The sequence below is a fragment of the Sorex araneus genome, chromosome 4 (genome assembly GCF_027595985.1).
Source record: "Sorex araneus isolate mSorAra2 chromosome 4, mSorAra2.pri, whole genome shotgun sequence".
NCBI classification, from domain to species: Eukaryota; Metazoa; Chordata; class Mammalia; order Eulipotyphla; family Soricidae; genus Sorex; species Sorex araneus.
This window is the reverse complement of record NC_073305.1, coordinates 220647587-220675570: the sequence shown is the minus strand read 5'-3', so window position 1 is coordinate 220675570 and position 27984 is coordinate 220647587. Positions and strand designations below refer to the sequence as shown.

The window sequence follows — 27984 nt, the reverse complement described above, 5'->3', positions numbered from 1 at the left end:
GCTTGGCGGGGGCGGGGCGGGGGCGGGGCCAGGCCGGCGCTCCGCTGTCCCGGGTGCTGGAGCGCTCCCGCGGGCAGGCCTTGCTGCGGGCCCCGCGGGCCCCACCCAAGGCCGCGGCGCGCGTGCAGCGCGGAACGCCAGCGTGCAGCGGGGACCCCAGCGGGCTCAGCCCGGCGCGGCTCTGGGGCCGTGCCCGCCCCCGAAGGCGAGGGTGAGCGGGCTGTGCTTGCGTGCGTGCGTGTGTGCGTGCCCGTGTGCGCGTGTGTGCGCACCGGGGGGCATTCTGCGCCCTCCGGAGTTGGGTGGGTGAAGGCGTGCGGCAGCTGGGGGCAGGTGCCAAGCTGTGTGGTCTGCAGAGAGGTGAGTGTGCGCGAGTGTCAGGATGGCTCGGAGCGAAACGGCAGGGCGGGGGCAGGATTCCTGCGGGGACCCGGGGTCAGAATGTCTGGGTGGCACTGCCGGCGCGTGGGTGAAGTGAATCCTGGAAATGCAAGAACTGCTAGCGTGCGCGCATGTGGGCGGGTGCAGGGAGCTTCCGAGGCCTTTGCTGTGAAGGGAAAAGTTTGGGGGTGCTGACTGCTTGCCGAGGCGGGGTGAGTGCGGGCTGGAGGGCGCGGGGCAATGAACAGGGCAAGTGCTTGGGTCCTGGCCCCAGAGAATTTGGGGGACCACATGCTCTCCGTGGCTTTGCAAACCGGGAGGAAGTGTGGATGGGGGCGACGGGCGGGGTTCCTGCTCTCACGGCTTCACTTCACCCCAGGCTCCCCGCTCCTGCGCCGGCCGCTGCTGCAGGCACCCCGCGAGGCCATGGTACAGAAATACCAGTCTCCGGTGCGCGTCTACAAGTACCCCTTTGAGCTGGTCATGGCGGTGAGTGCGCCCCTGAGTCTCAGGCCTGGGTGACGGCGGTGGGTGCAGGAGAGTAGGCGTGGCGGGAAGGAGAGGGGTCCCTTCAGGTGCCTCAGAGGAGAGGAGGGGACTGAGCTGCCCAGGCAGCTCCCAGAGCAGGGACCCTCTGCTCCCGTCACCCTAGATCTGCCCACAGCACAGGGCCTGCCTTTCCCTCCTGCAGTTGGGCCCTTTCTTCCATCCCTGCCCCCTCACGTCCCTCACCCCAAGAGAACTAGGCTCCGAGGCCAGGCCGTGCCGTCCTTTCGTGTGAGGCTGAGGTGACGGTGACCGCGCTTGCAGAGGCCGAGGCTCACAGCAGGACGCACGGGGTCTTCACGGGGTTCGTCTGCGTCGGTCTCAGGCCGCCCACATCAGTGCTGCGGAGCTGACTCTGGGTGCAGGGAAGGGGCCTGAAGCCTGTGGAGACCCTGAGTCCTGCCCCCGTCCCTCTCCCCCATCCTTCCCCAGGTGCAGCCAGGGACACGGGCGGGCACCGTCCTTCAGGGCTGAGTCCGAGTGCATCAGGTGCCAGCTGGGCTGGGGCGGCGCGTCCCTGGTGTGGCTCCTGGGCTCAGCCCCGGGGTCTGTGGGTCAGTCGCTCTGGCCCTGGACACAAGGTGGGCAGCTGCTAGAGACACGCCCTCTTGGTGGCCGTGGTGAGAAGTGGGCTCTGCCCGGGTCTCTCCCTCGGGGCTGCCACACGGAGGCATTCATGGGAGGCGGCCGTCCCTGTCATTCCACCACACGGTCCTGTCCCCGCCTGTATCAGCAGGGAGTGACTCCTTAACCTGCCCAGCCTCCTGCCCGCTCCCCCTTCCCCTGCAGATTTGGATATCCAGTGATGTCCTGTGTGTGTGTGTGTATGTGTGCATGTGTGTGTGTGTGTGTGTGTGAGAGAGAGAGAGAGAGAGAGAGAGAGAGAGAGAGAGTTGCATGCATGTATATGCACATGCGCATGCATGTGTATGTGTGTCTGCATTCCTGTGTGTGCTTGTGTGTGTGTGTGACTGGTGTGTGTTGCGTATGTGTGTTCTGGACAGGCTTACTGTAAGACTCTATCTGCCTATGTCTTTATTTTTATTTATCTATTTAGTTTTTGTTTGGGGACCACACCTGGCAGTGCTCAGGGGTCACTCCTGGCACCACTTGAGAGGCCCTCGGGGGTGCTGGGGATTGAACCTGGGGAAGGAGGACCAGGCCCAGGACCAGGGCTGTGATTTGAAGCATCGCTGAGTCCTCAATACACGTCCTTCATATGTAGATCAGGGATGCTTCTAGAACCTTCTAAGGCCATTGCTGCTTATAGGATCAAAGGCGATGGTGCAGGTGCTAACCCAGGCACTGGACAGGACTGTGCAGATGAGAAGTGGGCACTTACCTACGGCTCCAGGCAGCTCATGTATCTCAGGCTCTAGGCTTCATTCATTCATTCATTCATTCATTCTCTCGCTTCGTAGACGAGAGGCACTGTCCACTCCCCTGGGACGCTGTAGGTGCCCACTCTTCTCTGCCACGATGCCGAGACCAGCTCCTGGTTGGAAGCTAAGAATATGTTACTATCTGCCTGGGCTCCGTGGAAGCTTCACTTAGCTTGCTTGGATTTCCGGAAAAAATTTGCCCTCGCCACTCCTTAGAACACGCTGGCGGAGGGAGCCGGGAGAGGTGGCAGGGAAGCATGCAGCCAGTGAAGGGGGTGCCACCCTCTTGGGGTGCTGGGGGGTGCAGACAGCGGGAGTCCAGACACAGCCAAGCCTCTCTCTGGCTTTATCTTCTTCCAGGCCTGGCTGCCCCAAACCGCAGCAACAAAGCCACTTTGCTGACTGTTTACAAAACACCATTGTCCCCAGATAGCTGCAGAGCCCGGCGTGACTTGCGCTCTGTGTGGGCACAAAGGGGATTTTCTGCGCTTGTGTCCGGCTTTGTTCCTCAGCTGGGCACTGGCCCTCGGCGGGGGTGAGGTGCCGACCCTTCCCCCCGTGGCAGATGAGCTCACCTCTCTGGCTCAGGGCTCAGGGATGACTCGTGGCGGTGCTCGGGGGACCCTCTGGGATGCCAGGGATCGAACCTAGGGTGGCCGGGCTGTGTGCAGGGCAAGCGCCTTGGGCTGTGTGCTCTGCCGCCCTTCCCTGGCACTGGTGCTCCGCCTTCTGTTTTTCTCTGAAGAAACTGAGCTGAGGTCCAGTTGATTCTCATTTCTTTTTTTTTTTTTTTTGGGTCACGCTCAGCGATGCCCAGGGCTTCCTCCTGGCTCTGCACTCAGGAATTACTCCTGGTAGTGCTCGGGGGACCCTATGGGATGCTGGGAATTGAACCCCGGTTGGCGGCGTGCAGGGCAAATGCCTTCCCCGCTGTGCTATCACTCCAGCCCCTGGTTCTCATTTCTTGAAACTGCACCAAGCTGATTGAGCCCGGTGGGACTGGTCGGTGAGAACCTTCCTCGACCTGCACAGCATGTGGACGCTGCTGGGCACCGCCGCTGGCCCATTCTCGACTGTGGGTTAATTAACTCAATGTCATCCTCACAGTCATCTTCTCCATCTTTCATTTAAAAAAAGAGTGAGGGCCGGAACGATAGCACAGCGGGTAGGGCGTTTGCCTTGCCCGCGGCCAACCTGGGTTCAATCTCTGGCATCCCATATGGTCCCCAAACACCACCAGGAGTAATTCCTGAGTGCAAAGCCAGGAGTAACCCCTGAGCAATGCTGGGTGTGACCCAAAAAGCAATAAATAAATAAATAAATAAAGAGTGACCGGGGCTGGAGCGATAGCACAGCGGGTAGGGCATTTGCCTTGCATGCGGCCAACCCGGGTACAATTCCCAGCTTCCCATATGGTCCCCTGAGCACTGCCAGGAGTAATTCCTGAGTGCAGAGCCAGGAGTAACCCCTGTGCATCGCCGGTTGAACCCAAAAAGTAAAAAAAAAAAAAAAAAGAGAGTGCCCATGGGCCGGAGAGATAGTGCAGCATATGGCTAACCCAGGCTCAGTCCCCAGCACCCCATCTGGTCCCCTGTGCGCTGCCAGTGATCCCTGAGCACAGAGTCAGGAGTAACCCTGAGCATCGCTGGTGTGGCCCTAAGTCCCCTCCTCCCCCAAAGAGTGTGATCAGCCTGGGGGATGGGCTCCCCCGCTGCAGAGGCCGGTCAGGGCCCGGCTTCTCCAAACACCCAAGTGAGCACTGAGGGGAAGCAGGTGCCAAGACAGCCCGGAGCGTCGCTAATGCCGCGGGTGTTACTTCGGTTAATCACTGATGTTGTCACTGTCGTTGTTTGTGTGGGGCCGTGCCCGGCCGTACTGAGGGTTGACTCCTGGCTCTGGGCTCAAGGGTCAGCCTGGCGGGGGGCTTGGGGGCTCCTGTGGGATGCTGGGGGCGGGGGCTGAAGCCCTGCCCGTCCTCATAGCACCTTCCCCACTGTCCTACCCAAGCCGCTCTCTTAGTGTCCCTCGCCCCACGAGGCAGGTTCTGGGGGCAGAGCCTTGCTTCACTGGGGCCGAGGGGGCGACCGAGGCCCGAGGGGGACGCTGTAGGCAGGACGTACCTCATCACTGCTGACCAGGCTACTCCTCAGAGACGGGTCTGAGGTCACTGGGTGCCGCTGGGCCGTTATTCTCAGCGCTCAGGACCCCTCAGGCCTATAGAACCCGGCCTTTCAGGGGGGCGGGGGCTTTCGAGAATGCCAACAGACCCCCACACCAGGGGCTTGGAACTCCAGGCCCTGCGTGACCTTGTCTGAAAGATGCCCAGGGCTTTGGGTCCCACACGACCCTCGGGGTGCAAGGCGGGCCTCATGCATTTCTTTTGGGGAGCTTGGGGGCACACCTGGCGGTGCTCAGGGAGCACTGGTATTCGGACAGAGCTGGGCAGAGTCTGCAAGGGCAGCGCCTCCCCCCTCCCCCCTGGGGCTCTCTAGCTCCGTTGCAGAGATTCGAGGTCCTAGAATGGGGGTCTGTGTCTGTGCTCACAGCCAGACATGTGGGATCCCACCGCTCCGGGGGCGTCTGTGTCCCCATGGCACCCCCCGAGGCTTCACCAAGGACCTCCTGTCATTGCCCGGCCCGGTGGGGGCGGCAGCCTGAGGAGATCAGATTCTGCACCTCTGCAGGGCTAGAATTTCCCCAGCCTTCCCGGGCTGCGGAGGCGAGAGGCCTGCCTCAGCAATTAAGGAGTGAAATATTTAAGAACCTGCCTCTCCTGGGGGTCAAGGACTTTCTGGGCACCCTCTGCAGACACCTTCGGGCCCGGAGCCCCTCCCTCCCGCTCGTGTTGTTAGCAGCGAGTGTTAATAAAGCAGCAGGGGCCTCATTTAAAATGAGTTTAAATTAGTTCCCCGGAGCCTGTCATCTGATCCCGTTGCTAACAGATTAAGGGAAGCAACGCTTTCTACCCTGGCTGGCTGACAGGGCCCCGCACCCCGCTGGGCTCTGATTTGGGCTGGGAGAGGGAGGGGGCTGCACACTGGCCCCCGCGCCCAGGGGCGTCCGCCCTGGCCGGGTAGGGCTCCTGCAGAGGTGAAGGCGGAGTACCCGCGAGCCCGGCGGGCGGGCACTGTGGGTGCGAGCGCCCAGGCAGGCGGGCAGGCAGGGGAGCTGCCCCCAGCGCACGGAGCAGCCGCACAGAGGCACGCCGTGTGCTCTGCTCTCCTCCTGGCAGCAGAGGGGCCCGCGGGGGAGGCGGGGGAGGCCCTCACCTCGCAAGCTGCTGATCTGGCACTGCCTCGGGTCCCCCGAGAATCACCTGGAGTAATCCCGGGGCACCGCCGGGTGGGTCCCCAACACCCACGCAATGTGCCCGCTCTCTTGCTCATACGGATCTTTTTCATTAAAACCAGGGGCCGGAGGTGGGGTCGAGCCTTTGCACGGGCCTTGGAAGTGTAAGTGGCTTCGGAGAGGGGCGGATTCTTTTTTTTTCTTTTTGGGTCACACCCGGCGATGCTCAGGGGTTCCTCCTGGCTCTGCACTCAGGAATGACTCCCGGCAGTGCTTGGGGGACCCTGTGGGATGCCAGGGATCAAACCTGGGTCGACCACGTGCAAGGCAGACGCCCTCCCCGCTGTGCTATTGCTCCAGCCCCAAGGGGCGGATTCTTCTGAGACTGGACTCTTGGTCCCTGGACCTGGACCCAGAGTAGCTCCTGCCTCCCTGCAGTTACAGGGTATATGTGTGTGCACATGCAAGTGAATGTGTATGTGTATACATACACGCATGTGCATCTCGTGTGCCTGCACGTGTGTGCATGTGCATGAATGTGGGCGTGTAGAGTGGGGGCAGAGGGAAGGCACTTGTTTTGCACGCAGCTGGACCCCAGTTCAGTTCCAGAAACCATGTCTGGGTTCCTGAGCCCAGAGCCAGGAGTAACCCCCTGGCACCCACCACATGTGGCCCCTCTGGCCCAGAATAAACGTAAGACGACAACAGGGCCGTGTGGGGGCTGAGTCAGCACCCCAGAGCAGAGGAAGCTGGAGCTGAGTCATCGGGAGATTAGCACCTTCTTCCTGCTCTTGCAGGGGGGTCTGCGGTGTAGACAGCAGCCTCCTCTCCTGCGGTCCTAGTGGAGAGAGGCCTAGGGACAGCCCCGCCCGTGAGCACACGGGCCTGCCCACACTCCCTGTGGGTCCAGCCGCCCACGAGACGGACCAAAGGATGAAGAGAACAAGAGGGGCCATTTCAGGGCCGGGAATGACGGCCCGGTGGTCGGACGCTTGCCTTGCATGGTTCCCCCGAGCTCTGCCGAGGTGCCACCTGAGCAGAGAGCCCAGAGGAAGCCCTGAGCACCACTGAGGAACACGCTGCGTGTGGGACGGCATGTGGGAGCCCCAGGTTCAGCCCCAGCACCGCATGGCTCCTGAGCACTGCGAGGAGGGGCCCCGGAGCACAGAGCTGGAAGCTGCCAAGGGCGTCCCCCTCCCCTCAAAAACAAACAAGAGAAGTGTTCTGTGGGGGGCCGTGGGGGTAACTTCGTGTCGCAGGAAGCCGTGGGCCTGAGCCCGGTGCAGCCCACGTGCCCCTCAGAGCGGCCGAGCTCTGCAAGGCCCCAGGGGAGTGAGAGACCCCGGGGAAGGCCACAGAGCGCCCACGACGGCCACCAGGGGCAGGAAGGGGAGCCGTGGAGGCGCCTGCCCCCGGGCCTGAGCCCCCGCCCAGCCTCGCTCTCCCGCGGTGCCTGGGGTCTGCGTCCCCAGACTGGTGGCCGCGTCCTCCGCGATGGAGCCATCTGGGCGTTCCCGATTTTATCACTGGGCAGGGCCATTCCCAAGGGCTTCTGGGAGGGTGTCTGTTGCCCGCTCCAACCCTGCCCGTGTCCCTTGTGAGCCGGGTGCTGCCCAGGGTGCTCCAGTCGGCTGCGGCCGGGCGCATCGACCCAGCATCGGGGGCTCCACACCAAGGACTATTACTCAGCCCTGAACAAGAGAATGCCCCGTGCCACAGCATGGAGGAAAGCAAGGGAGGTCCCGGACACCAGTCTCTCGAACCCTGAAGAGAAAGAGGAAGTGGACGAGGGTAGCTGCCACCGGACTACACGGAGGAGGTAGAATGTTCCAGAACTAGCGCCTCAGCAGCGTGGGGCTCAGCTCCCTGGAATCATTGGAAAGGGGTGGATTTTGCGGCCTGAGAATCGTGTCTCCACGGAACAGAAACTTCTGGGAGCCGGGCTGAGACAGACAGCAGAGGGGCCCCCAACACCACCAGGGGCGCTCCTGAGCACAGCCGCTGCCCGCCTGCGTGGGGCACCGGCCATGTGGGCCCTCTGTGGGCTGCCTCTTTCCAATGCCGCCCCGCTGCCTCCGCCCGTGACTGTCCTGGGCACCGGGCACCGGGCTGGGGCGGGGCAGGGTGGGGGTCCAGGCACTCTCAGACTCCAGCACTTGGGGGTCTCTGGAGGTGTCAGGCGTCCCAGGAGCCGCCTGCAGGGCCCCGGAGCCCCCCTCTCAGAGAGGGGCTGGCCCAGGGTGACTCAGCGGGGCATGAGCTGAGCCAGCAGAGCCGCCCGCAGAGCCGCCCACGGGAGCTCCTGGGGGCCCTGCCTGGCCCTGGCCAGCAGCCCTGCCGGGCAGCGCCCTCTGGGTGGGCAGCCCTGGCGTCCTTGCCTGGGCCGGCAGGAGGGCGGTGAGGCCTGAAGCGCGTGTGTGTTCAGCAGGGCACGCTCAGGGTTTGGGGACGACGACAGCCAGAGCCTCAGGCAGGGACAGACCAGCCCCGTGGGCGCCTCTGCGTGGAGCCCGCCTCTGCCGAGTGTCTCTCCGGGTGCCCCTCTCCGCTGCGGGAGGCAGGGGGAGGTTGCGTCCTCGGGTGCCAGCGCTATTTCCGGAGCTCAGGCTGATTCCGACTCCGGGCCATTGGGCTGTGACATCAGGCTGGACAGCGTCATGCCCCTCTGACCCCGGCTCTGAGCGGCAGGGCCACCCACCACCCACTCCGCCTCCTCCTTGCCGATGCCTGGGCGGAGCTGCAGTTCCCACACTGGCTGGAGGTGGGCACAGGGCAGCCCGGCTGTCGGGCCCTCACCTGCCCCCAGAGACGAGGACACAGGCCTCAGTGGGTCCATCTGGGCGAGGGACACTCTTTATTTTCTAAATCGCAAACAGCGTTAGACGTTGTTAGTTTCCCCCGTGAAAGACCCTTCTTTACATTTTCTCTCGGTCCATCCACGCCTCATAGTGCTTACTCCTGGCCTGGTGCTCGGTCACTCCAGTGGGCCTGGGGGACGTTGCTGTGTAGGGGTTGAAGCCAGAGCATCGCTCCCCCCGAGCTTCTCCCAGACACCCCTCAAAACGGTGCACTTGTTGGGGCTGGAGAGAGGGGAGGGCATTTGCCTTGAATGCAACCAACCCGAATTCGATCCCTGGCATCCCCTAGGGTCCCCCGAGCACTGCCAGGAGTAACCCTGAGCATCACCATTGTGACCCCCAAACAAATAAACAACAACAAAAAAGATGTGCCCCAGGGGCTGGAGAGATGGTACAGTGGGGAAGGGACCTGCTTTGCACACAGCTGACCTGGGTTCGATCCTCTGCACCACATATGGTCCTCTGAGTGCCGCCAGGAGTAAGCCCTGAGTACAGCCAGGTGTGGTCCCCAAATAGGATGGTGCCCAGGGCTGGGAGAGGACTCAAGGGCTGGTATGTCCATGCATACAGAGTGAACTATGAGCACTGAGTGAGGAGCAGCGGCCAGACAACCAACCAGGTGTGGTCCCCAAACTCAAATGAACGAATGACATAAAATAAATAAATCGGGGGCCTGGAGACAGTACAGAGGTGAGGGCACAGGTCTGGCCCGCATCCAACACTTCTTACCATCCTGCAAGCCCCACCAGGAGTGATCCCGGAGCACAGAACCAGGAGTGTTACCCAAAACAAAATCAATCAAATGATGCCCGCCCCCCCCAGGGCGCCCCTCCTCCTGACGCTTGGGATCTGGGGATGCTCTCCTTGCAGAGATGGGGGAGCTGCAGCGGGCGGGGCGAGGCCTTGCTGGGGGGCCCCGCACCCCGTGTCCGGCTGCTCACCCCGAGCTCTGCCCCCAGGCCTACGAGAAGCGCTTCCCCACCTGCCCACAGATCCCCGTGTTCCTGGGCAGCGAGGTGCTGAGCGAGTCCCGCAGCGCCGACGGGGCGGTGCACGTGGTGGAGCGGAGCTGCCGGCTGCGCGTGGAGGCCCCGCGGCTGCTGCGCAAGGTGGGCGCCCGCCCGCGCGGGGCCGGAGGGGGTCTCGCGGTGTGTGTGGGGGGAGGCTGTGGGTCTCGGGCCCCGGGCGGGCACCCGGGACGTGCCGCGGGTGGCCAGGGCCAGCCCGGGCGGGACACGCGCCCCGGCCCGCGCGTCCTGCAGCAACCCCGTCCCGGCCCAGATCGCGGGCGTGGAGCACGTGGTGTTCGTGCAGAGGAACGTGCTGAACTGGCGCGAGCGCACGCTGCTCATCGACGCGCACAACGAGACCTTCGCCAGCCGCGTGGTGGTCCAGGAGCACTGCAGCTACCGGGTGAGCGCCCCCGTGCGGGCGGGGCGGGGAGAGCGGGGGTGGGGTGGGGGTGCGGGCGGGAGCGCCCTCTGCGGGCGGGGCGGGGAGAGCACGGGGTGTGGGTGTGAGCGGGAGCGCCCCCTGCGGGCGGGGCGGGGAGAGCACGGGGTGTGGGTGTGAGCGGGAGCGCCCCCTGCGGGCGGGGCGGGGAGAGCGGGGGTGGGGTGGGGGTGCGGGCGGGAGCGCCCCCTGCGGGCGGGGCGGGGAGAGCACGGGGTGTGGGTGTGAGCGGGAGCGCCCCCTGTGGGCGGGGCGGGGAGAGCACGGGGTGTGGGTGTGAGCAGGAGCGCCTCCTGCAGGCGGCCCAGGGAGAGCGTCCAGGGGCAGTGGCCGCCCGCCCCAGGCCCCTGGCTTCCCCCTCCTGGCCTGTTTGGCCGACACTTGCCCTCCAGCCGCCTCTTGCCTCTCTCCGCGAGGAGCAGACCTGGCACGTGTGAGGCCCTGCTCTACCCCGACTCCCCAAATGACACAGAGACTCGCCCCCCCCCACTGTCCTGGGCTGTGGAGGGAGCTTGTGGGGCGGGGGGCAGTGGCCGCGGGTGCCCAGGTCACAGGTGAGAGGGCTGGAACAGAGCCAGGAGCAATCCCCAAGCACAGATGAGAGGGAGGCCCTCCTGGCTTCCAGGTGCACCCCGAGAACCAGGACTGGACATCCTTCGAGCAGTCGGCCTCGCTGGACATCCGCTCTTTCTTCGGCTTTGAAAGTGCCCTGGAGAAGATCGCCATGAAGCAGTACACGGCCAACATCAAGAGGGTGAGGCCCTGTCGCCGCAGAGTGCCACTCGGGGTCCGGCCCCGGAGGGGAGTGGCCAGTCCTGTCCCTGGGGTGGGAACGGGACGCCACAGACGGTTCCTCGGCCACCAGCTTCTCGTCCAGATCCTGCTGGTGACTCGGGACAGGGGGCACAGGTGGTGACCGAGGCAGCCGCCGGCTCGGAAGAGCTCCCACAGTCCTTTGGCGTGACGGGAGCGGGGAGGTTTGGAGTCACCCAGCGGTGCTCTGGGCTTCCTGCTGGCCCTGTGCTCAGGGATCACTCCTGGCAGGCCAACGGGCAAGAAGTGATACTTTTTATTTATTTTGTTTATTTATTATTATTATTTTTTCTTTCTGGGTCACACCTGGCGATGCACAGGGGTTACTCCTGGCTCATGCACTCAGGAATTACTCCTGGCGGTGCTCGGGGGACCCTATGGAATGCTGGGAATTGAACCCGGGTCAGTTGCGTGCAAGGCAAATGCCCTCCCCGCTGTGCTATTGCTCCAGCCCCGATACTTTTTATTATTATAGTTCTTTTGGAGGGGTCACACCCAGAAGTGGTCAGGGATTACTCCTGGCTCTGTGCTCAGGGATTACTTCTGGCTCTGTGCTCAGAGATTGCTCCTGGTGGGTTTGGGGGACCACATGGGATGCTGGGGATCAAACCCAGGTCAGCTGCATGCAGGTAAATGTGGTCCTATGGCTCTGGCCTCAGGAAACAATGTTTTTTTTATCTAATGGATTGAAACTTTAAGTCTGAAGTATAAAACTTACTCGTGGCTATTTTATGTTTTTTACTTGGTGATGTCTGGGAACTCTTCCTTGGGATTGTGCGTGTCTTTGTGTGTATGTGTATGTCTTTCTGTGTGCATGTCTGTGTATGTGTGTATGCGTGTATGCCTGTGTGTGTCTGTATACATGTCTATGTGTCTTTGTGCATGTGTGTGTGTGTATGTGTCTGTGTGCATTTTTTGCATGTCCGTGTCTCTGTGTGTCTGTGTGTGGCGCCGGGATCCATCCCAGGCTGGATGCGTGGAAGGCACACGCTTTTCCACAGAGCCACTGCCATGGCCCATGACTATTTTTTGGCTTTGCTTTGTTTGTGTTTGTGGGCCACACTCGGCAGTGCGCAGGCTTACTCCTGGCTCTGTGCTCAGGGATCACTCCTGGCTCTGTGCTCGGGCTTACTCCTGGCTCTGTGCTCAGGCTTACTCCTGGCTCTGTGCTCAGGGATCACTCCTGGCTCTGTGCTCAGGCTTATTCCTGACTCTGTGCTCAGGGATCACTCCTGGCTCTGTGCTCAGGGATCACTCCTGGCTCTGTGCTCAGGCTTACTCCTGGCTCTGTGCTCAGGCTTACTCCTGGCTCTGTGTTCAGGGATCACTCCTGGTTCAGTGCTCAGGCTTACTCCTGGTTCTGTGCTCAGGGATCACTCCTGGTGGATTCAGGGAATCACATGGTTTACCGGGGATTGAACCTGGGTTGGCCACATGCAGTCTCTTGCCCCTCGTGACATATTGTGGGGGCCACACTTGGTGGTGCTTGGGGGGCCGCTGTGGGTTCATGGCGGTGCTTAGGGACCGTGCAGCGCTGAGATCGTACCCTGGGCCTCGCACCCGCCTCTCGGGCCACCTCCCCGGCCCCATGAGAATCCGCCTCACGCGGCTCTCCATTCAGACGGGGACTGCTCAGGGACTCAGCGGGGCTGAGGGGGGCCAGGGGGACTCCAGGCCGTGACCACCGGGCCCTGCCTGCTCTCTTCTCAGGGGAAGGAGGTGATCGAGTATTACCTGAACGAGCTCGTCTCCCAGGGCACCTCCCACATCCCGCGGTGGACGCCCGCGCCGGTCCGGGAGGAGGACCCCCGCGCCCAGGCTGCACCCAGGGACGCCGCCCCCCCAGAGGCCGCCGAGCCCAGCAGCCCCCCGGACCTCGTTCCCAGGATGGTGGGCACAGACGGTAGGTCTCGGGCGACGCCTGCCGCCCCCACCGTGGCCTCCTCCGCCCCTCGAGCCCGAGGACCAGAGCTGGTTCCTTTGGGCCGGGACCGAGATCCCCTCCCACTCCCGGCCCCCCTTTCTCTGCCTTCATTACTGAGGAACGCGCGATCGTGGCTGGGGGAAAAGAATTAACTGCCCGGGAGACGAGGACGGTGCCCCTGCCCGGGCCGCTGTCAGGCGCCCCTGGGCACATGGCAGAACCACTGAGCTTCCCAGTCCGCTTTGCCTTTGGGCTCTGCCCACGCCGGCCGCGGGCTTCGGGACGCCCGGCCCAGTTCCCTGACTTCTCTCGGCCTCGACTTTGTCTCTGAAAGACACTTTAGAGGCTAGGCTGCCCCAGGGTGCTCCCGGCCTCTGCCCTGGTCCTGTCCTGGGCTCGAGATTCTCCGAGGTTGGGACCATCTTTATTCCTGAGAATCCGTGGGCGGGAACTTGGGGGCGGCGAGACCATGGTGGGGGAGGGGGAACTGAGTGCTCAGATGACCCTGGCCGTCGCCCCTCGTCCTGAGCCCTCTCGTCCCCCAGGCAAACTGGACGCCGAGTACATCGCGAGGTGTCTGGGCCCTCTCACGCCCCTGCAGGAGAGCTGCCTCATCCAGCTCCGGCTCTGGCTGCAGGAGACCCACAGGGGCAAGGTGGGTGCCAGGGGCCCGGGCCTGGGGCACAAGTTAGCTGCCCAGCCTCGGGTCCTGGGGAGGGCGGGCTGCCGGCCCCCTGTTGGGCAGCGGGAAACGGGAAGCTGGGGTGGTGCAAAGATCCATGAGTAGTTGGCGGGGGGGAGGGGGTCAGGCTCTGAGCTCAGCGGAACAGGATGGCATGTGTGAGGATGTGAGCTGGACACTGCATAGCCCCTGGGGTGATCACTGGGCACTGCACAGCCCCCAGTGTGGTCACTGGGCACTACACAGCCCCCGGCATGGTCGCTGGACACTGCAGAGCCCCCAGTGTGGTCGCTGGACACTACACAGCCCCCGGCATGGTCGCTGGGCACTGCACGGTCCCCAGGGTGGTCGCTGGGCACTGCACGGCCCCCGGGTGGTCACTGGGCACTGCACGGCCCCCGGGTGGTCGCTGGGCACTGCACGGCTCCCGGGTGGTCGCTGGGCACTACACAGCCCCCGGTGTGGTCGCTGGGCACTGCACGGTCCCTGGGTGGTTGCTGGGCACTGCATGGCCCCCGGGGTGGTCACTGGACACTGCATAGCCCCAGTGTGGTCACTGGGCACTACACAGCCCCCGGTGTGGTCGCTGGGCACTGCACGGTCCCTGGGTGGTCGCTGGGCACTGCACGGCCCCCGGTGTGGTCGCTGGGCACTGCACAGTCCCCGGGGTGGTCACTGGACACTGCATAGCCCCAGTGTGGTCACTGGGCACTACACAGCCCCTGGTGTGGTCGCTGGGCACTGCACGGTCCCCGGGTGGTTGCTCGGCACTGCACGGTCCCCAGGTGGTCGCTGGTCACTGCACGGCCCCCGGGTGGTCGCTGGGCACTGCACGGTCCCCGGGTGGTCGCTGGACACTGCACAGTCCCCAGGGTGGTCGCTGGGCACTGCACGGTCCCCGGGTGGTCGCTGGGCACTGCACGGTCCCCGGGTGGTTGCTGGGCACTGCACAGCCCCCGGCATGGTCGCTGGACACTGCACGGTCCCCGGGGTGGTCACTGGACACTGCATAGCCCCAGTGTGGTCACTGGGCACTGCACGGCCCCCGGGTGGTCGCTGGGCACTGCACGGTCCCTGGGTGGTTGCTGGGCACTGCACGATCCCCGGCATGGTGGCCTGTTCCCCCTCGGCCACCGGGCGTGGCGCGTGGTTCTCTAGCACGCTGCTCTCCGCCCAGATCCCCAAGGACGAGCACATCCTGCGCTTCCTGCGCGCCCGCGACTTCCACGTGGACAAGGCCCGGGACATGCTGTGCCGCAGCCTGAGCTGGCGGGAGCTGCACCGGGTGGACCTGCTGCTGCAGAGCTGGCGGCCCCCCGCCCTGCTGCAAGAGTTCTACGCGGGGGGCTGGCACTACCAGGACACAGGTGGGCCCCTGCAGGCCGGGCTGGACACGGGACGAGAGGCGAGGCCGCACGCAGCCCTGGTGGGCCGACTCCGAAGCAAGGGCCCATGCAGGGCTGTGGGGGTCCCGCTTCTCCAAGCCTCGGGGCCCGCAGCATCTCTCCCCACCTGCCGCATCCCCACTTGCTTGGTTTGGTTTGGGGCCATCCCTGGCAGTGCTCAGGGCTTGCTCCTGGCTCTGTGCTCAGGGCACTGAGCCCGGGCTGGGCAGGGCGAGGCAGCCCCCCTGCCCCCCGCTGTGCTAGCCAGTCCGCACTATGGAAGCCTGTTGCCTTTTTGCTTGGGCTGACGGGAAGCTAAGAGGTCCACAAGTTCTGGGGCTGGATATTCCAGTAACATTCCAGCGGGGAGGGCGTTTGCCCTGCATACTGTCGACCCAGACTCAGTTCCCGGCGTCCCCGAGCACCTCCCCGAGCACCTCCGGGAGTGATCCCTGAGTGTAGAGCAGGAGTGCGCCTTGAGCACTGTCGAGTGTGGCTCAGCCCTCACCCCCACTCCCCAAGCCAATTTTTTTTTCTGAGTTTTTTCGAGGTGCTGGGGATTGAACCCAGGCTCACGCAGACGAGGCGCTTGCTTGCTAAGCCACATCCTCGGTCTCCCCCTCTAAAACAAAAAACAGGAGCTACACCCAGTGTTCCCCAGCTGACTGGGCCTGGCAGTCCCGGGCGGGGCTGTCCCCCGATGCCTCCAGGGACCGGACTCGGGTCTCCTGCATGCAGCGTGTGGACTTGGCTGGGAACCACGTCCCCGGCCCCCCAGATCTGAGGCATTAGCACATCTGTCCCGCCCGACCCAGACGCGGTGGGCCTGACCCCCCTCTCGGGAGCAGGCGGGTGTTAGTGACTCCAGGGGCCGCTGGGTCCGTGCTGACCCCCTCGGGGCCCCTTATGGAGGAGCCGGGAGGGCGACTGCCAGGGGCCGCCTTGGTCCAGCCCCCCTGAGTGCCGCCCGTTTGCTGCCCACCCAGAGGGCCGCCCCCTCTACATCCTGCGTCTGGGTCACATGGACACCAAGGGCCTGATGAAGGCGGTCGGGGAGGACGTCCTGCTGCAGCACGTGAGTGGGGGGACCCCATTTCCCGGAGCCCTGGAGGGGCGCCCGCAGGCTCGGGGGGAAGGTGCCAGGTGAAGGTGCCTGAACCTTCTCCTCGCCCAGGTCCTGTCGGTCAGCGAGGAGGGCCAGAAGCGCTGTGAGGGGAACAGCAGGCAGCTGGGCCGGCCCATCAGGTAGGTGCTTGGGGGTCCCGCCCTGGAAGTGGTCGGAGCAGGGGGGCGCGGGGCACCCGCTCTCCTCGCCCTTCCAGCGCCCCGGGGCAGCCTGGCCTCGTCTTTACGCCCGCGCGGTGGCCGGGCAGGTGGCCCGGCGGGGGACGGCGGCGCTGGGCCGGACACGCCCCCGCGTGGGCCCCTCACCTGTCTCCCGGGACCTGCCCCGCTGCGCCTCCCTCTCGGCAGGACCCCCGTTCCCCTGCCCGGCGCCCCCAAACTTGCGCCCTGGGTCCCCCGGCCCAACCTCGCGGCGTGCGGCCGGGTGGCCCCGCGGGCAGCGAGCTCGGGCCGTCTCCGCGCAGCTCCTGGACGTGCCTGGTGGACCTGGAGGGGCTGAACATGCGGCACCTGTGGCGGCCGGGCGTGAAGGCGCTGCTGCGCATGATCGAGGTGGTGGAGGGCAACTACCCTGAGACGCTGGGCCGGCTGCTCATCGTGCGCGCGCCGCGCGTCTTCCCCGTGCTCTGGGCGCTGGTGAGCACGCGCGCCTCTGCTGGGGCGGGGTGGGGGGAGTGGGCCACGCGGGGCAGTGTGGGGCTGGCGCCTGGCTCTGTGTGTGTCCGGGGCCGCTCCTGGCGGGTCTGGGGGCTCCGGGGCAGGTGCGGGTCCCGGAGGGAATCCAGGTGGGTCCCGTGCCAGGTGGGTGCTGCCCCCGCACCAGCCTCTTCCTTCCTCCTCCGGCTGGGCAGCAGTCGCTGGCCCTGGGCACCGTCTCCCGAGCGCTGCCAGGAGCGGCCCTTGCCCACGCGGCCCCTGAGCACCGCCAGGCCTGACCCCCCGCACGCCAAGCAAAGCCCGCGCGTGTGGCCTGAGCAGTGCCCCCGCCCGCCCGCAGGTCAGCCCCTTCATCCACGAGAACACCAGGCGGAAGTTCCTCATCTACAGCGGCACCAACTACCAGGGCCCGGGCGGCCTCGTGGACTACCTGGACAAGGACGTGATTCCCGACTTCCTGGGCGGCGAGTGTGTGGTGAGAGTCGGCGGGGGGCCGGGCGGAGGGTCAGCGGCGGGGGTGTCCGTCCGGTGGGTGCTTGTTCCCGCCTGGCTGTCGGGGGAAGCGCTTGTTTCAGAGGCTCCCCGGAGACAGGCATCTGCTCTCAGAACAGAGTCCCCAGCCTTGGTCCCGTCCAGCATAGATGCGGGAACTTTCCAGAACTCGATGGAAGTTTCTAGAACCCCAGAGGCCTGGGGGTGGGGGGTGATTCTTCAAGCGGGAAGGAGGAGGGATCTCCTGGGGAACATATCCCTCCCAGCCGAGGGGTGCCTAGGGATGATGTCAAAGAGACCCTGAGTCCAGACCAGCACAGGGGTGAGGGTCTGATGTGTGGGGTGGGGGTGTTACCCCGGCTTAGCCATTCTCTGCTGTGTGACCTCAGGCACACGGCCTGACCTCTCTGAGCCTGTCCGCCTCCTCTGCGGGACGGGAGAGCAAATAGCATCGCTGGTGCTGGAGGTTTGGTCAGTGGGACTTCAGAAAGGGGCCCTGGTCCCGGGGAGCACAGAGACCCTCCTGCGGCTCAGACCCAGCTCTCACCTGCCGCCTTTGTCCCCAGTGCAACGTCCCGGAAGGAGGCCTGGTCCCCAAGTCCCTCTACCTGACCGAGGAGGAGCAGGGACACGCAGAGCAGCTGCGGCAGTGGCGGGACACTTACCAGGCAGCCAGCGTGCTCCGCGGAGCCCCCCACCAGGTGCCGGCTGGGACCTCCAAAGCAGAGCCCGAGAGGCAGCTTTGCCCCCCCCCCCCGGGGAGGTGGCCGTGAGCAGCATCCGGTCTGCAGGGCCTTTGGGTCTGCTCCAACCTCTGGGCAGCCCGGGTGGTGGGCACAGGGGCCTGGAAGCGGGGGGTCCCCGGGGCCTGTACCTCAGAACACGCCTGTCCCTGCAGGTAGCCGTGGAGATCCTGGAGGGGGCGTCAGTCATCACCTGGGACTTCGACATTCTCCGGGGGGACGTGGTGTTCAGCCTGTACCACACGCGCCTGCCGCCCAGGACAGAGCCGCGGGAGCCGGGGGCCGCCGGGCAGCGCCCAGAGCATGGCTGGGCCCCGGGCGCTGACTGCAGCCGCGTGGAGGCCCCGCTCGTGTGCCGGGAGGGGGAGAGCATCCAGGTGCGCCTTCCCTGCACGGCGGGCACCGCAGTGGGCAGACCAGGACCTGGGCCGGCGGGCACAGGGACCCGGGAGCTCTGGTCAAGGCTGCAGGCTAGGGAGCCATAGCACAGCGGGCATTTCCCTTGCACGCGGCCCACCGGGGTTCCCTGGCACCCCACACGGTCCCCTGAGCCCACCAGGAGTGATCCCTGAGCACAGAGCCAGGAGTCACCCCTGAGCACCACCAGGTGGCCCCAGACCTCCCCCCGAAAAGATTCATCTCCCCAGGAGCCCCTAGAGCGCCCCTCCCTGGGACTTCTGACGCGGAGCCCCGCCCCCGAGAAGCCGTGGGCCTGGGAGGAGAACCTGGGCCCGGGACACGAGCTGCCCCAGCTGACCTCGTGTTTCCCGCGGCTTGTGCTTGCAGGAAACACCACATGACATATGAATGCACACAGCACACACATGCACACAACACACGTGCATAGCACAGACATGCACACACCACACACATGCATACATGCCATACAGAGGTGTTCACACTACATGCACAATCACATATGCATGCCTACCGCTCTCATGTGTGCACACATCACACATGCACGCACCACACATGCACACCACTCACAGGTGTGCACACTCCACCACATACATGCACACTGTACATACATGCAATATAGCATGCATACAACTACTCACATGTACTCACCACACGCATGCACACAGCTGCACGTACTACATGCATGCACACCACCCTGTTTGCACACACCATATGTAGTAACAGTCACACACATGTACACCACACACACATGTAAACCACACACACACCTCACATGCACACGTTCGTGCACACAGCTGCACCTACACTCACGTACACTGGCCCTACATGTGCAGTCACACAGTGCACCCCACATGCATACACCTCATACAGAGCAGTACACACAGGCACACCTGTGCACACACCCCCCTCCCAGGTACTGTTCTCGCCTGCACCCCCGGGGTGCCAGCCTCATGCTGCAACCGAGCAGTGAGCAGTGAGTGGCCGCTTCTCCCCCCCGCCGGGGACCCCGCGTGTCCCCGTCACCCGGCTCAGCAGTGCCGGTGCCTGCGGCCACCCCAGCCCAGCCCAGGCTCCCCCATGTTCTGAGGGACGCCCTCAGCTGCGGGAAGCAGGGATGGCCTCAGGGACGTGAGAGGGCGCAGTGGGGTTGGGGTGGGAGGTGCCCGTCCGTCCGTCTGTCTGTTCCCGTGTCTGCCCCTCCCTCTGTCCCTCCCTCCCTCCCCCCTCTGTTCATCCATCTGTCCCTCCACTCGTCTGTCCGTCCTCTGTCCGTCTGCCCGTCCACCCGCCCGTCAGGCCTGGCCGCTGTGTTGCAGGGCTCCCACGTGACCCGCTGGCCTGGCGTGTACGTGCTGCAGTGGACGATGCACAGCGCCCCGGGCGGGGACGAGGCCCCGCAGAGCCCGGGGCCCCGGTGCAAGCTCCTGTACTACTACGAGGTGCTGGCGTCGGAGGACTTCAGGTGGGCGTGAGGGCAGGAGCCGGGGCGGTGTCCGCGGGGCCCGCGCGCGGCCTTTCCCTCGGCGCGAGCCCTCAGTGCTCCAGGCGGCCCCGCCGGGAGGCAGCCCCGGGGCCTCATTTGCGGCGCCTGCAGCTCTCCGGGCGCCGCGGGGCTGACGCGGGCACTTCCTCCCAGGGGCTCCATGTCCAGCCTGGAGTCGTGCACCAGCGGCTTCTCCCAGCTCAGCGCCGCCACCTCCTCGTCCTCCTCGGGCCAGTCGCACAGCAGCTCCCTGGCCTCCAGGTAGGGGCGGAGCCCCCGGCGGCCGGAGCAGCCCGCAGCAAGCCTGGGACCACGCGGGCTCCGCGGTGCGATGACGCCGCTGCCAGGACAGAGCCGCGTCAGGCGGGGGACAGGCCGCCTCCGAGTCTGGGGGCTGCGGGTGCCGCGGGCGCGGCTGGCCCTTGGGTGGCCCCTTCTCAGGTGCCTTTGCCACGCAGGGGACCCCGTTTTCCTCAGAACCCCCCCTTCCCTCACCCCTCAGTGCAGCTGCAGAAGAGAACCTCTCTCCGAGCTCCCGCCACGCCCCTGGGACACTCCCAGTCAGCAGTTAGCGACCCAGGAAGTCTAGAACCTTCCATGGTCCTTCCCCTGGGGAGCTCCGACTGCACCCTGCGCCCAGGGAGAGCTGCCCAGCCAGCCCTCTCTTATTCCTTTCTCTGTCTCGGCCGGGGCAGAGAGCACTGTGGTAGGAGCACCAGGGCTTTCCATTTTAGGGGGGGCAGGTGGTTTCCAAACCAAGCCTTTCCTTTCACTGGCTGTGGGCCCTCCAGCAGGTGACTGCACCTCTGTGCCTCAGTTTCCCCATCTGCCAGGCGGGGAGACAGTGCCTACCTCATCCACTGGGCCGTAAAGGGCTTGGCGCAGCGCCTCGTAGGGAAGCTGAGTGTGTTTGGGGGGGTGGTCTCCTGCGAGCCGCCACAGCTCCTCCTTCTGAGGGCGGAAGTGGGGTGCGGGGCCGAACACGACTTTGCACGCGGGAGCTCTGGGCTCAACCTCTGAACCCCACTGGGGGTGACCCCCCTGTGCACCCAAAGAATGATGGCATTGGCCCTGCTACCCTCAGAGCTGAGGGGCGCGTAGACGCAGCCTTGCAGACGCTGCCGCCTCCTTGGGCAGAGGACAGAGGGACGTGTCGCCGGGAGAGCCGGCCCCTCGGCCGTCAGCTCCGGGGGTGGGCAGGAGGGTGCGGGGCGTCCCCGCCTCCCCTTGGTTTGCAGTGCGCGCTTTCTTGTCCTGCCCCTTCAGACAGAAGCATTAAACCTCTGATTTGGAAGCGTCTCTGTCGCCGGCTTCTAAGACCCAGGTGGCTCCCTGGGCCTTGGGGGGCGCGGGGGGGGGGGACTTGTCAGCTGCTGCTTAGAAGGCTCAAGAGTCTTCCCAAGGCACGATTTCTCTCTAGAACTTTGTGCCCGTTGCTTGGGGGCACGAGCAGAGGCCCCGCAGCATCTAGGCCCCGAGTTGGGTCTGTGCCAGGAGCCCTGCGCTGCGCTCACCAGTGACCCCAGTTTGGCACCTTAGAACCACAGACGTGTTTCCGGGGCTGGAGCTCGGGGACCCACAGCAAAGCCAGCTCAAGAGTCCCGATGGGGGGGGGGGGCTGGAGCGACAGCACAGCAGGGAGGGCGCCTGCTCTGCATGTGGCCCACCCGGGTTCAATCCCCGCATCCCAGACGGCCCCCGAGCCACCAGGGTTGACTCCTGAGCAACTGCCGGCTGTGACCCCAAAACAAAAACAAACAGAAGAACGTTGGTGCGGGGGCTGGAGACAGCACAGGGTTAAGAACTGCCCTGCGGGGCTGGAGCCATAGCACAGCGGGGAGGGCGTTTGCCTTGCACGAGGCCAACTAGGGTTCGATTCCCAGCTTCCCATATGGTTCCCCGAGCACCATCAGGAGTAATTCCTGAGTGCATGAACCAGGAGTAACCCCTGAGCATCGCCGGGTCTGACCAAAAAGAAGGAGAAAAAAAAAAAAGAACTGCCCTGCTCGGGCCGACCTGGCTCCAGTACCCAGAGCCACACGCGGCCCCACGGTAACGGCCTGAAAACCAAAAGACAAAAAACCTACAGACAAAGGCAACCCGAGGGCAGGAGGGTGTCCAGGTGGGGCGAGGCGGGTGGGGCCCTGTCCAGGGGCTGAGGGGCTCCTGCAGGCCCTGGTTACTGTCTCAGAAAGTAGAGAAGCTAACTGGGAGGCAGAGGAGGGAGGAGGCTGCGGGAAGAGCCGCACAGCTCGGCGCCCCGGCGGCCTTTTCAGAGCAGGGCACGGAGGAGGGGCCGTTCCTGTGTGGCCCCCCTGCCCGGCCCCCACCTCTCTCTGGCACACAGCGCGTCCCCTCGGGGGCTGCCGGGCGGGGGTCAGGAGTTCCCTGGAGCTGCGGGTGGCTGCTGACGTCAGCCTGGGCACAGCCGCCTCCCTGAGGACAGGCAGCCACTGCGGGGTCCCTGGGGGGCAGCTGCCTCTGGGCCTTTGTGGGGGGCGGAGACACAAGCTCTCCCTCCTCACATGCTTCATTCCAACGTTGCTTCCAGCACCTCCGAACAGGGTGGGTGAGCTGTGGGGGTGCCCCGTGTCCTGGCCCTGGGTTCTAGCACCTGAACCAGGCTCAGCCGGGCTCCGGAACCAGATGCAGGAATGGGGACGTGTGTGGGGTGCCCGCTGCCCAGGCCAAGCTCCCCGGCACACACCACCACCTGTCCCGACACGGCCTCTGCTCGGAGCCACTCCCCGCCCCCATGGCATGCTCATGGGGACCTGTCCGTCACAGCCCCCCCCTCGGGCCTCCTGGCGTCGTGATTCAGAATCCAGGCTCCGGTCCCCTCAGTACGCCCTTTTATTACTCCAGCCTACACGCCCCCCTCCCCGGGGGTGCAGGGCAGGACTCTCCCCTGCTGGGGAGTGGCCTGAGACGGGAAACGGACGTAAGCTGGCAAGTTTGGCACTTGTGTTCCCGGAAGTTGGCAGTGAGGTCTGGGGGGTGGATGGCAGTGAGGTCCTGAGTCTCTTCCACCCCAACACTTGACCCCATTGTAGCAAGTTCCGGTCGTCATTGGCAGAGGGCCCTGCAGGAAGGGGCAGTCTCCTCCAGGGGGCTGCAGCATGGGGGCAGCAGGAAAGGATGGTTGCTTCCAGGAGGCGTTAGTAAGGACAGTGTCCTCTGGGGGGTGCTGCAGAGTGGGGATGACAGGAAGCAACAGACTCCTCCAGGGGGCGCTGCAGAGCAGGCCTGCAGGGAGGTATGGTCTCCTCCAGGGGGCGCTGCAGAGCCAGGGCAGCAGGAAGGAACACTGTCCTCCAGGGGCGCTGCAGAGCCAGGGCAGCAGGAAGGAACAATGTCCTCCAGGGGGCGCTGCAGAGCCAGAGCAGCAGGAAGGAACAATCTCCTCCAGGGGGCGCCGCAGAGCCAGGGCAGCAGGAAGGAACAATCTCCTCCAGGGGGCGCCGCAGAGCCAGGGCAGCAGGAAGGAACAATTTCCTCCAGGGGGCGCCGCAGAGCCAGGGCAGCAGGAAGTAACAATCTCCTCCAGGGGGCGCCGCAGAGCCAGGGCAGCAGGAAGTAACAATCTCCTCCAGGGGGCGCCGCAGAGCCAGGGCATCAGGAAGGAACAATCTCCTCCAGGGGGCGCCGCCGAGCCAGGGCAGCAGGAAGTAACAATCTCCTCCAGGGGGCGCCGCAGAGCCAGGGCAACAGGAAGGAACAGTCTCCTCCAGGGGCGCTGCAGAGCAAACCTGCAGGAAAAACCTATCTCCTCCAGGGGGCGCTGTAGAGCGGTGGCGGCCCGGTGAGGCCCACGTGCTGGCTGGGCCCTGGCCGCGGGGGCACCGGAGGGTCGTGGCCCTGCGGAAGCAGGCCAGCGCGGGGACCAGCCTCCCAAGGCCGCGGGGGCAGGCAGCGGGCGGGCGGTCAGTCCCGGCACAGGTTCCGGGCGTCCCCGGGCGGCTCCTTGTCTGCAGCCGGCAGGTCCCCGTTCACCTCCCGCAGCGGGTGGTAGAAGTAGGCGCCGTCCAGGTGCCGGCTGCGCTGCGCTCTGGGGCCCAGCACCAGGGCCACGTTGGCCGCCATGCTGACCAGCAGGAGGAAGCCCAGGGCCAGGGTGAGGCCCAGCCAGGCGTTCCTGCGGCAGGGGAGACCCGACTCAGCCTGCAGGGCGAGTGCTCGGCCCCACCTGGCGTCGGGGGACTGCCCTCCCGGTGTCCCGGGCCGTGGGTGCTCCTGCCCGCGCGGGGCACCTACCCTGTGAGCAGCGGGGGGGCTGCGGTCCGGGGGGCGCCCTCGGGGAGCTGCAGGCACTCCTCTGCTGTAAGAGACGGGGGTCGCAGGGCACTGGGCTCGCACTCAGGGGCTGCCGGGGTCCCGGCCACCCCTCTCCAGGGACCACCCAACTCACGCACCCCTCCCCCCGGCGCACTGGTGTCTCGGGGAAGCCCCGGGGCAGGAGCAGGTGCCCTGGACGGGCCCCAGGCCGCTCCGCTCTGGCACAGGCCGGGTGGGCAGAGTCCGCCCGCCCCTGCGGAGCCGGGGGGAGGGACCCTGCACGCTCGGCTCTGCCCCCGTCCCGGGCGCCCCACACTGGGCCGGCTCCCTGGACAGCTGAGGAGGCTGGGTGGGGCTCAGCACAGAGCAGGTCACACTCCCCCACCGCCACCCCTCCGCCCCGTGCTCCCCATCCCCTGTCCCCTCCCCGAGCTCCCTCTTCCCTGAGCTCCCCATCCCCCCGCTCCCCTCCCCGAGCTTCCCTCCTCCCCGAGCTCCCCATCCCCCTGCTCCCCTCCTCTTCGAGCTCCCTCCTCCCCATGCTCCCCTCCTCCCCCTGCTCCCCTGTTTCCCTCCTCCCTGAGCTCCCCTTCCTCCCAATGCTCCCCTCCTCCCAGTGCTCCCCTACGCGTGCTCCCTCCCTGTCCCCCCACCATCTGCATGGCTCTCACCTTCATCGCAGCTGGGCCCTGTCCACCCCGCGTCGCAGTGGCAGCCGGCTGCCAAGACAAGCAGGACGCAGTCAGGTGAGGGCCGGGAGGGCGGGGGTGGGTGCCCGCGGGGGGGGGGGGGCCCGCCTCCCGGGCGCCCCCACTCACTCTCGGTGCAGAGTCCGTGCCCGCTGCAGTTGGCAGGGCCACAGTCCAGCTGGTCGCAGGCGTCACCCCGCCAGAAGCGCCCTGTGCACTGGCAGCGCCCGGACACGCAGGTCCCGTGGCCATTGCAGTCGGGGGGCTGGCAGCGGGGCGCGTGCACGCACACGACTGTGGCCACGCGCCGCGCACAGCGCCACATGCTGTTGGTCTGGCTGCGGGGAGGGGGCGGGGGGACCGATGGAGAGGAGGGGTCACTGCTGCCCCCCACCCCCACAGGGCTGTCCCCGCGGGGGCCCTCCCCAGCCCCGCCCACAGGAGGGGAGGGCTGGTGCCCCACTCCACCCCCTGCCTAGGGGCAGCAGAGACTGTGGCTCTGGAACCCTGAGCACTGGAATGGGAGCCCAGGAGGAACACGCCTGGACTTAACCCCCTGCCCATCCGTGGGCGCTCACCAGTGGTCTGACGGGTAACTGGCCAGGCTGCCGTTGGCCACGAAGGTGGCGGAGCCGCCTCCGTCCAGGTTGATGGCGTTGACCACGTCCTGTCTGAGCAGGAAGTCGGCCATCTCCCACAGGTTAATGCTGTGGCGAACAGAACCTCAGCGCCCGGCCACACGGGGCGGCCAGGCACCCGCACGCCACACCGGGAGCCGGTCTCTCGGCCGTGACAGCACAGCGTCCCCTCTGGCTGGGGACGCATCCTCGAGGGCTGCAGACAGGCCGGGTGCGCAGGGAGAGGAGCGCGGGGCAGCGCCCACGGACAGCCCACAGCAGCGAGGACCCCCGCAGCCCTGCCGGTCTTGGCCCCGCGAATCAGACTGACCCGGTGGGTGCTGTTTGCGCCCACTGTGGGGCAGTGACTCAGACCGGCACCGGCTGCTGAGACAGAAGGGACGGCCCAGAGAGGCTCAGGGTCTTGCCCGCGGCCACACAGCCCGCAGACGGCGGGGCTGGGGCAGGAACTAGGGAGGCTTCTCCCCCTAATTCTCACTCCCACCGGGGCTCCGGACAGAGGGGGCGGAAGCTGGGGAGTCTGAGAGCGAGTGAGCGGGACAGACCCGAGGGACCCTCTCCCGGGGACAAAGTGAGCCCCGGGTGGGTGTGGGCGTCCTCAGAGAAGGCGGCTCCCAGGGTTGGACACTCACCCCCGCTGCTCCGTCTGCCCGTCGGCGTGGAACAGCACCAGCCGCCCCTCCCTGTCGTGGCCCACGGCTGTCCGCGCCGAGATCACGTTCACGAATTTGCTGAAGGAGCCTGAGGGGAGCAGCAGGGGTGAGGCGGGGGAGGCGCCGGGCGTCGTGGAGGCTGGGTAGCGAGACCGGGGCCAGCCACACACGAGGCACGTGCCCTTCCCCGTTCCCATGGTGCCATCTGTGGGAAGGTTTGATTCCTCCATCCAGCCCCGCTGGTCCTGGTCTCGGGCTGTACTAACGGACACACACACACACACACACACACACACGCATGCATGCACATGCACACATGCACACACACCTGTCTCCTGCGTCTCTTCGCACTCGGTGGCTTGGCTCTCGTTGATGTAGACGCTTCCGTTGCGAATCAGCCACACGACCCCACTCACCAGCTGCACAAAAGGGTTCTCCGTGTCCAGCACCTCCTCCTCGGACAGGTACCTGGCACGGCGGGGGCGAGGCTCACTCAGCTGCAGGGAAGGCTGTGGGCAGCGGGGCTCTGCCCTCCCTGCCTCTGCCCGCTGTCCATGGCTGGGGTGCCCGCCCACACCTCACCTAACTGACAGCCGTCCCCAAGCCACCTCGCACCCTCCCTGTGCTGAAACTCCTCCTAAAGAACGTCATTTGTCGTGGTGTTTGGGCCACACATGGCAGTGTGTGTGTGGGGGGCTGCCCCCAACTCTGTGCTCAGGTCACTCCAGGAGGTTCTGGGTGAGGGGGATTGTGTGGTGTTGGGGACTGAGCCCGCAGCAGTGCCTGAGCGGCTGTACCATCTGCCCAGCCTTAAACACTCTTGTTCTCTGCAGTACCTAGGGGCGACGCCTGGAATGCAGCAGAGCCATGCCTGGGACGGGGGTACACTCCTGCTGGTGCTCAGGGGACCCCCGGGTTGCTCAGGATTAAACCTGGGCCCCCCCGTTCAGCACATGAGCTCCTCAGGCTGTGATCCCTGAGCAGAGCCAGGAGGAACCCGAAGTGCGGCCGGCTGTGGCCCAAAACTGAACAAACCCAAAGCCCCCAATAGCTCCCGCTCTGGGCGCTGTCCCAGGGGCCAGGCCCGAAAGTCTGAATCTTTGCTTCTGCTCTGGCCCCCCGCCTGCTCTCCAGGCCGGGCCAGCGGGAGCAAAGGCATTTCTGTCTTGCTGAGTCCGCTCCCTCCGGGCCCCTCGCAGCATCCAGCCGGCCACTCCTTCCCGTCCTCCGCTCTGCCCGGCCCCGCCAGTATCTCGGCTCTCCGGACGGCCCTGCCTCCTGCCCCCGACGCCTCCCGGGCCGCGCGCCTCTCAGCGATCTCCCTGGGCCCTGGTTATTTTCCCGAGCGATGGGGGAAGGCAAAACCTGCACGTTCAGGTCCACTATTGCGTTTCCGGCGCGCGGCCTCCCGCCTGGCACGGGGCGAGAGAAACGCCACGAGGCAAACGAGCGAGGCAAGGAAGGCAGGACGCTCCCCACCTGCGCTGCGGGGAGGGACGCTGGGCTTGCACGCCGCGGCCCGGCTGGAACCCAGATCTCCGACCCTCGACCGTGCCCGGGCGCCCCGCCTCCTCTCACCCGGTCACCAGGGTCCCGTCGCGGCGGATCCCGAACTGCGCGTTCTGCAGCCCCCCGGCGCTGCTCACCCTCCGCCCGTCGCTCACCACGTTGCCCAGGCACTCGTTCGTTTCCGTGCCGAAGAAGCCGCCGTTCTGGGCGACGAGGCAGCCCGCCGGCCGCGCCGTGTCCTCCACGGTGGCGCGGCGCCTAGTGGCGCAGCCGCCGGGCCCGCCGGGCTCCAGCACCGAGAAGGTGCGCAGGGGGTCGGCGACCCGCGTCAGGTGGCCGGCCACGGCGCGGTCCCCGAAGTGCGACACGAAGGTGTGCACATCCGGGTCGCGGGCGCCGGGGGTCGCCGGCCAGCTCTCGTGCTCGCGCCGGCCAGCGCGCACCCGGGCGCAGTCCCGGGCGAGGCGCGCGCGCCCGCGGGGGTAGGGCAGCAGCACGTCGTCCTCCAGGGAGGCCCTGCGGGGAGCGGGCGGGCGTGAGCCGGGGGGCGGCTCCCCGGGCGGGGGGCACTGCCCACGCCCCGGGGGGC

At 65.9% G+C, this 27984-nt stretch overlaps 2 protein-coding genes across 4 annotated transcripts in view; one reads left to right on the top strand and one right to left on the bottom strand.

The window, feature by feature from the left end:
• The first annotated feature begins 27 nt into the window (after nucleotides 1-27).
• On the top strand, nucleotides 28-20930 carry SEC14L5 (SEC14 like lipid binding 5). Of its 2 annotated transcripts, none has more exons than XM_004604139.2 (16): nucleotides 28-211; nucleotides 761-870; nucleotides 9415-9564; nucleotides 9737-9868; nucleotides 10533-10661; nucleotides 12431-12623; nucleotides 13190-13299; nucleotides 14504-14693; nucleotides 15698-15786; nucleotides 15886-15956; nucleotides 16301-16472; nucleotides 16834-16968; nucleotides 17552-17686; nucleotides 17884-18105; nucleotides 19465-19610; nucleotides 19785-20930. In XM_004604139.2, the coding sequence occupies exons 2-16, from the start codon at nucleotides 808-810 to the stop codon at nucleotides 19894-19896; spliced, it is 2049 nt and encodes a 682-aa protein (XP_004604196.2). In that variant the 5' UTR covers nucleotides 28-211; nucleotides 761-807; the 3' UTR covers nucleotides 19897-20930. The 2 variants fall into 2 exon arrangements, with proteins under 2 accessions (XP_004604196.2, XP_054992370.1); XM_055136395.1 differs by lacking the exon at nucleotides 28-211 and adding an exon at nucleotides 253-360.
• Nucleotides 20931-22461: 1531 nt separating this feature from the next.
• NAGPA (N-acetylglucosamine-1-phosphodiester alpha-N-acetylglucosaminidase) overlaps nucleotides 22462-27984 on the bottom strand; it is a 5700-nt gene continuing 177 nt past the window's right edge. The window contains exons 2-9 of one of the 2 annotated variants that reach the window (XM_055134768.1): nucleotides 27465-27911; nucleotides 26215-26354; nucleotides 25866-25974; nucleotides 25174-25302; nucleotides 24725-24933; nucleotides 24578-24625; nucleotides 23886-23946; nucleotides 22462-23766 (exon numbers count right to left, since the gene is read on the bottom strand). In XM_055134768.1, the coding sequence (XP_054990743.1) occupies nucleotides 23556-23766; nucleotides 23886-23946; nucleotides 24578-24625; nucleotides 24725-24933; nucleotides 25174-25302; nucleotides 25866-25974; nucleotides 26215-26354; nucleotides 27465-27911 (1354 nt within the window). In that variant the 3' untranslated portion in view covers nucleotides 22462-23555. Of the gene's footprint in view, nucleotides 23767-23885; nucleotides 23950-24577; nucleotides 24626-24724; nucleotides 24934-25173; nucleotides 25303-25865; nucleotides 25975-26214; nucleotides 26355-27464; nucleotides 27912-27984 lie in introns of both variants that reach the window. The other variant, XM_004604357.2, reaches the window with a different exon arrangement.